This window comes from Mastacembelus armatus, chromosome 11, assembly GCF_900324485.2.
Source record: "Mastacembelus armatus chromosome 11, fMasArm1.2, whole genome shotgun sequence".
In the NCBI taxonomy this organism is placed as follows: domain Eukaryota; kingdom Metazoa; phylum Chordata; class Actinopteri; order Synbranchiformes; family Mastacembelidae; genus Mastacembelus; species Mastacembelus armatus.
In genome coordinates this window covers 22,566,418-22,573,384 of record NC_046643.1, presented here as the reverse complement: position 1 = coordinate 22,573,384, position 6,967 = coordinate 22,566,418, and the positions used below count along the sequence as shown (strand labels likewise).

Here is a 6,967-nt window from a genome sequence, read left to right as displayed (position 1 = left end):
CACACAGCAACATGCTAATGTCACAGCTAATATGCTAACAGGTCGACTGCACTGGGCCGACTCCCAGAATTCCTCTGCCATGACACAGAATCAAGTTCAGGTCCCGCACGCATTAAAATAAAGTTTTGTTTGTAGAGATGAGATCAGCCAAGCATCACATGATAATTGCATGTGATGTGTTGTACAGCGGCCTTCGGTTTCCGCCTGCTGCCTGAGGCGGTGGAGCTAAAGGACCGCTGTGATGTTTTAATGAACCCTCTGGTTCAGGCAGACATCAGGACGTGGTTAGCCTAGCTTAGCACAAACACTGGCAGCAGAGGGAAACTGCTAGCCTCTATGTGTCTGTCTCTGTGTGTCAGGCCTGTGATTGGCTGCTGATCTGTCCAAGGGGGGACCTGCCTCACACCCACTGCATGCTGCCCCCCCTCGCACCCTGGACAGCAGGAATAAGCAGAAGATAACAGATTTAAATTTATTCCATCATCAGTCTCTCAGTCTCTTCCAGTGTCCCTTTGTAACGAGGACGTTAGTGCAGCTTCACCAGACCAACACTGTGTCCTGTTTATCAAGGTTCCTCAGCAGTGACCTCATTTCCTTCCTGTCAGCTTCCACTTCCTGCACAGCCGCTGCCTCACACACACACACACACACACACACACACACAGAATTTCTGAGCCTCCAAAATCCAGAAAGACGTTTTTTAATCTCACCGACAGAAGTTGAAATATCACAGGATTTTAGTTCTACATTGACCTAACATGAAAACCTGCTTGTACTATAATAACCTGCCCAGACAAGGTAAATTTTGCAAACAATATCTGATTTCTTCTAAACAAAATGATAATTTGCACACTTAAAAAGATGTGGATTAATGGTGTTTTCTCTGCCTCATACAGTATTTACTCTGTCATGGGAGACAGAATTAGTTTAAAGTGAAATTTACTGCTGCTTCGATTTTCTGCTATGAAATGATTTTCACATGAAACTGTCTGAAATGTTGTTTATGATCACATGCTAAAGAAATGATAGAAATCAGTGAAAGTGTGGTTGCATGAATGAACATGTGAAAGGCAGCCTCTGCTAATTTACATGATACTGGATGTATTCCCTCTGTGTTTAGTGAATAGCAGGAGGTGGAATCAGTTCTATGTGTGAAACCTGAAGCCTGAGACTAATTTCACCATCAACACTGATCACAAGACGTGGATGCAGCTCCGAGCTGCAGGTGACGACCCAGTGGGTTTCTGTTCCTCTGCTCCCTGATGCAGCCCAGTCCCGAACCACAGAGTCCACCTGCGGCATGTGGGGCAGAGCAGGCAGCTACAGGTGTGTCACATGAAAAATCACCTGGTCAGCCTCTGGTCGTACCTGCAGAGACATCGTCACATAAACTCAGTGTGTGTCTAATTCACAGAGCTGTAGTTATTCTGTGGTTTTGTACTTTTAACTTGTGAACATTTTGGATTCACCTTGAGAACGTGGACAGTTTTGTTACCATTAATCATTTTCTTTGCTGCATGTGTCAGACTCCAAACCAATTGTGAGCACATGTTTTTATCACTGCGATGAGCTTAAAGTAACAACACAGGTGTGTGGGCTTATTGACAAAATTAACAAAATATAGAAAATTAAAGCCTGGACGGGCTGTGATGTGCAGGTGCAGCGTTTCAAAATAAAACTCACTGTCTGACACAGTCTGGGATCTGCACATGCTCAGTGGGGACGAAGCGTGAGAGCTCCTGGAGGCTGCTGACGAACTGGAGCTTCCTGCTGAACTTTGAACTGAGGAGGAGGAGGAAGAGGAAGAGGAGGAAGAGGAGGACATGGATAAAGAGTCAAAGGAAACGTGAGCGTGGGCTCAGGTCGGCAGACACAGGGTGATGAGGAGGAGCGGACAGACCTGATGAAGGGTTTGATGATGGTGATGAGGGCTTTGATGTACCAGGTGGGATGAACCACATAGAAACCCTTCAAGTTCTTCCTCAGTCTGCACACACACACACACACACACACACACACACACACACACACAGGTAATAACACACCTGCAGTCTGAACAGTGACTGTGGTGCCACCTGGTGGACAATCACTGAACCAACACTAATTATTCCTGGTATTTTAACTTGTGTCTATTAGTCTTAGTTTATTATTGCGTTATATTTTCTGTCTACTCTTCATTTCTATTCTATATTTTATACTTTTTATTTTATAATAGTTCGTTAGAAATTTCAGCCTAAAATCAAACTCCCTGCTTCTTCCTCTTGTAATAAACCAGTTTCTGTCTTGGGATCAAAAAATCAATCGATCAATGTGAATTTCAAAACAAGTCTTACTGACATGTAGAAAGCTGATTATTAATGATTATTATTCTACTTTTTGATGTGTTTTCATGTAAGTTCTCTGTAGACTCAGAATCACCTCACTTTAACATTTCTTTTGAGTTTTATCCACAAATCAAACGGAGGATCTTTCGCTGGGAGCGCCATTAAAGAATAAACTGGTCATAAATGTATTTGTTAATATATAAATCCAGAGTGTTTTGACGATTATTATTATACCAGACTTGTTCTAGTTTCTGGACTCAGAAGACTCTTTCCTAACATCAGAGCAAGATGAGCTCACATGAAACAGGGAGTGTGTTGTCTCACCTGCGGTCGATGGTGGTGTAACACTCTCTGAGCCAACTGATCCCTGGTACTTTGTCTTTCTGGCCTCCTGCACAAAGATACACGATCACGTAGTTCTCTGCAACCATCAGATCCAGAGTCCCGACCACGTACCTGCAGACAGGAAGTGTTAGCATGGCTGTTTTAGTTTGTTCACAGGAGCTGTTCATAATGTGAAGTGCAGTTTTTCCTAAACTTCTTAACTTTGGAAAATTTGCTTGAGAGATAAAACTATTTTTGCTCATAGGTGTGAAAACAAATGTTTGTGAATGAGTGTTTGTGTATCTTTGTGAGGACATTTCGGCCTGTTTGTCACTGAGAGTCCTCACAAGTATAGAAAGACAAGCGTGTGTTTTACCTGAACAGGTGATCCATCACATACTGATAATACTCCAGACTGTTCTCTGGCAGGTAACAGGAGGAAAACACAATGATGTCATTCATACCGTCTCCATAGTAACCTGAGAGACAGAGACAGTGGGCGTAACTCAGGTGTTAAGCCAGAGGGAGGGGCCACAGGACCAGGTAAACCAGCCCACAGGTCGTACCCCCGTGTGACAGCACTTGGAGAAATGGCTCCAGGACGCTCATGTTGACCCGGCTTTCCTGTGGTGGGTCACCCGTGGAGAAACAGCGCCACCTGGTGCCCTGGCTGTCCACCATGTCCTCCCTCTCCAGAGCTTCCAGTCCAATTTGGTCCGCCCCCACTACTGAACTGGTCTGAGAGTCAGACCCAGTCCTGGGACCTAAAAGTCTGCGGTGACGGGACGCTATGCCGAGACGCTGCAGGTCATCTGGAAGAGGAACAAGTCTAGGATGTATCTCAAAAACACAACAGAATCCCTGCACTGTTTGACCTCTGCCCTCTTACCTTCCAGGTCGTAGATGGGGAAGGGCAGTGATTCGGTGTCTGAGGGTGTTTCCAGTGCGTCCAGGTCTAGGTCGAGGCCCACGTCATCGTCATCTACAGGTGAGGGGGAGAGGAAGCCTGAGGGAAAGTCTTCGGAGACCGTGGATTCACTGCGACCTGAAAATACAGAAAAATCACGGCTTGGACTTTTAGATCCACTTTTCCCTCCCCTGCGTCATTTCCTGTCTGAAGCTACAGCTGTTTGGTCAAAGGTAAAGAACATTAAATTATTTGCCACACATGGTTCAGACAGTGACTGTGTTTTTAATCTGCACATTTATTAAAACTCTGCAGTCAGTGATTAGTGCTCAGACACACGTCCAGTGTTCGTACCTAAAGACAGACTGAGAGCTGGAGCCACCAGGACTTTCTTCTTCGGTGGTCGTGGTCCTGACAAGGCCAGACTGGCTGGAGGCGCTGCAGATACACAGAGAGCCAGTTTTTATTTCACATTTACAACTGGAGAAAACAACAATAAAGCAGTTCCTGTTGTCAAAGAACGTCTCCTTATTTTTCTTATTTTAAGTAGATTTTTATAATTTGTACAGATTCTGCCCTTTGTCTCCGATTCTGTCCATTATTTTTATGGACAGAAATTCAGGGGTCAGAGGGGTCTGGTTCAGATAAGCAGAAGAGAATGGATGGATATATTCCATTATTTTATACTTTTTCAACCTAGGACAAACCCCACCCCACACCTTTGAGCAGGTGTGTACCTGGACCGTCTGTGGTCGGCGTCAACTTCTGCTCTGACTGGACTTCAGCTGTTCCTGGTGACAGCAAGACAGGAAGTCACAAAAAATGAGAAGAAGAAGAAGAAGAAGAAGGTGTTGGGGGAGCATTTACCTGGCTGGAATCCAAGCAGCTCCTCACCTGTTGGGAGACAAGCCGAGAACATGATCACAACAGAATTAGACCTGAAGACATGACGACGGACTGATTTTCCTCACCTGGCTCTTCTGCAGCCGTTGTTTCTTCCTCTGTCTCCTTCTCACCTTCAGAACAAATAGATCTGAGTGAACAGACGCCACAGAGACTCACCTGAGCCTGAGACAACTTTCTATTCCTCTTACCTGCTGAGCCCATACCTGTTGCTGCCATGGCAACAAAGTTTTCTGTCAGTAGTTTCCCTGCTTCCTCTTCCTCTGTGCAAGATGAGAAATATGTAGATTTAACTTCTAAACACAGTGAAAACCTCTAAGGTCAACATGACGTTTATAAGAAAACATGCTGGAATAATAATTTCAGTGGACTTTGTCACGCAGTAGTATTTTTTGCTTTGTGTCTATTACCATGATACTGAAGGAAACCTAAAATCAGGCAGGTTCTGCAGGTATGAGGAACATTTCTTTGGGATTTCCTAGAGGATTGATCAACATTGATTCACAGTAAAAATAACTTGATTTGACTGAGTTATTTTGAAGAGTTTCTCATCAAATCAAACCACCGATGAATCATTATTTTTTTTAAAATAATAACTCCAATAAATTAAATTCATGAATCTGTTTAACATGTATATTTTAATAGATAAATCCTGTGTTCACCTTTTTGGTCATTAGATGGTGTAGCTGAAGTCGTGGTAGCACCTGGACTTGTACTAGTAGTTTTAGTACTAGTACTGGTAGTACAAGTAGTTATACTGTGGGCGGTGATGTTCTCACTGGTTTCATCTTCCAGAAGTGACCTGCACACAGTAATTGATTAGTAATTGATTGTTCTCTGATTCTTACTCTGCCTCATGCAGACGTTTTACTAATCCCAATAAAAGTGGCCAAACCTAAAGCTTGTGAATGAAGCCTGACCTGGGACAGTCGTCCTCTTCATCCTCTCTGGACTCCATGTTGTTTCTGCTGCTAGTGAAGGTAAATGACGTGATCAGACCCACAGGTTTGTGTTGGATCTTGTCACTGGTCCATCCTGTCGTCAGGTGATTTATCTGGGAGTTCAGACAGTGGACAGATTTGCAAACAGTCTCTGCAGAAAGATAATATTTCTTATTTTAAAGTCACAGGCTTCAGTTAAAAGTACAAAACCACACCAAAGGCACTCAGAATAACTATGGATAGTCAGCAATAGCAAAGACCTGCTATACAGACCACAATCACCTACAAAAAGACTCCCAAAGAGCCCAGTGACACCAACGATGAACAAACTTAGCGGCTGCTTGGACTATTTCCACAGCTCTGCATTGTTCAAAGAATCTGTTTCTTTAATTGTCAAAACCAGGACAAGCTAACATGAGTCTCCTGCCAGAGTCACAGCCACACGAATAATCAGTCTCAGTCCAGCGACTGATCCATCTTGACGGGTACTGTCACACTGTATGGTTTTTCTTCAAAAGATTTCTTTTCCTGTTCTCTCTCATTCTGTGTACCAGTGCAGGTAAGGGGCTGTCTGCTGGGTTCCTGCTTCAGGACCTTCCTGATGAACAGGGTCTGAGGCAGAGCTGGAGCTGCAGCAGTAGCTCCCAGCCTGCAGCTCTTATCTCAAACAAACAGCCCATGGAGCCGGAGAGTGGAAGGTTGAACTACGAAACACTTTAAAACAAATACAGACCGAGTTAAACCAGGAAAAGTAAAGACTTACGGCAGGTACTGAGGTGGTGTCTTTCTGGGAGTCGACAGGAAACTCACTCACGCTCTGTAACAGCCGGATGAGGTGAGACAGGTAAGACGAGTTCCTCATAAACAGTTGAGAAAGCTGCTCCACACCTGGAGACTCACCTGATGACACCACATGCACTGTTTATGGATTTATGAGAGGACTCTCACCTCACCTGTCTCTCTCTCTCTTTGACACCTCACCTGTCTCTCTCTCTCTTTCACACCTCACCTGTCTCTCTCTCTCTCTCTCTCTGACACCTCACCTGTCTCTCTCTCTCTCTCTCTTTCTCTGACACCTCACCTGTCTCTCTCTCTCTCTCTGACACCTCACCTCTCTCTCTCTCTCTCTCTCTCTCTCTGTGTACTTTCATGGGATAGGTGTGGTGTGTTGCCGTGGCGAGGGCCTGGCCCTGTTGCCTCGGTGACCATGACTGTACAAGCAGAGGTGCAGGGTGGAAACTGGAGCGTGCATGTTCATACCTGCAGAGCAGATAGTTCAGGTGATAGTTGTGACTTTTGTTGCTGTGAGTTCTGACGAAGGTTAAAAGCTGCACTTCACTGATGTTTTACACTGATTTCATTTTGGACTCATCAGGTTAAACAAACAAACATGTTGGATTGTTTTAGAAAAATCTCACTGACACTACATTAATAAGCTCCTAACATCTGCAGCCAGCGTCAAATCACATAAAGATTGGAAATGAACATGGAATAATTGAATTGATCATTTGTCTGGACCAGTTTTATCTGTTTTTCGTTTGTTGTAAAGTTGTGTTTTGGCAAATTGC

General features: G+C 44.3%; 1 protein-coding gene across 6 annotated transcripts; it reads right to left on the bottom strand.

Annotated features, from left to right (window-relative positions):
* Positions 1–684: 684 nt before the first annotated feature.
* LOC113126148 (bcl-2/adenovirus E1B 19 kDa-interacting protein 2-like protein) lies at positions 685–6,420 on the bottom strand. 6 transcript variants are annotated; one of them, XM_026300016.1, is made up of 16 exons: positions 6,300–6,420; positions 6,163–6,216; positions 5,379–5,512; positions 5,121–5,260; positions 4,650–4,721; positions 4,527–4,571; positions 4,423–4,449; positions 4,275–4,346; positions 3,910–3,993; positions 3,538–3,693; positions 3,215–3,460; positions 3,025–3,127; positions 2,649–2,780; positions 1,901–1,987; positions 1,684–1,782; positions 685–1,368 (listed from the first exon to the last, which is right to left on the bottom strand). In XM_026300016.1, exons 1-16 carry the CDS (start codon positions 6,312–6,314, stop codon positions 1,344–1,346), a joined length of 1,491 nt encoding a protein of 496 aa, XP_026155801.1. In that variant the 5' UTR covers positions 6,315–6,420; the 3' UTR covers positions 685–1,343. The 6 variants fall into 6 exon arrangements, with proteins under 6 accessions (XP_026155801.1, XP_026155799.1, XP_026155798.1 ...); XM_026300014.2 differs by having other exon boundaries at positions 4,665–4,721; positions 6,163–6,420; XM_026300013.2 differs by having other exon boundaries at positions 6,163–6,419.
* Positions 6,421–6,967: the final 547 nt, after the last annotated feature.

Coding starts and splice junctions, on each gene's coding strand:
- LOC113126148 (XM_026300013.2), bottom strand. CDS start 6,261: ATGAGGAACTCGTCTTACCTGTCTCACCTCATCCGGCTGTTACAGAGC. Junction 3,994..4,274: donor AGGTACACACCTGCTCAAAG/GTGTGGGGTGGG, acceptor GTGTATCTGCAG/CGCCTCCAGCCAGTCTGGCC. Junction 3,128..3,214: donor CCAAGTGCTGTCACACGGGG/GTACGACCTGTG, acceptor TCTGTCTCTCAG/GTTACTATGGAGACGGTATG.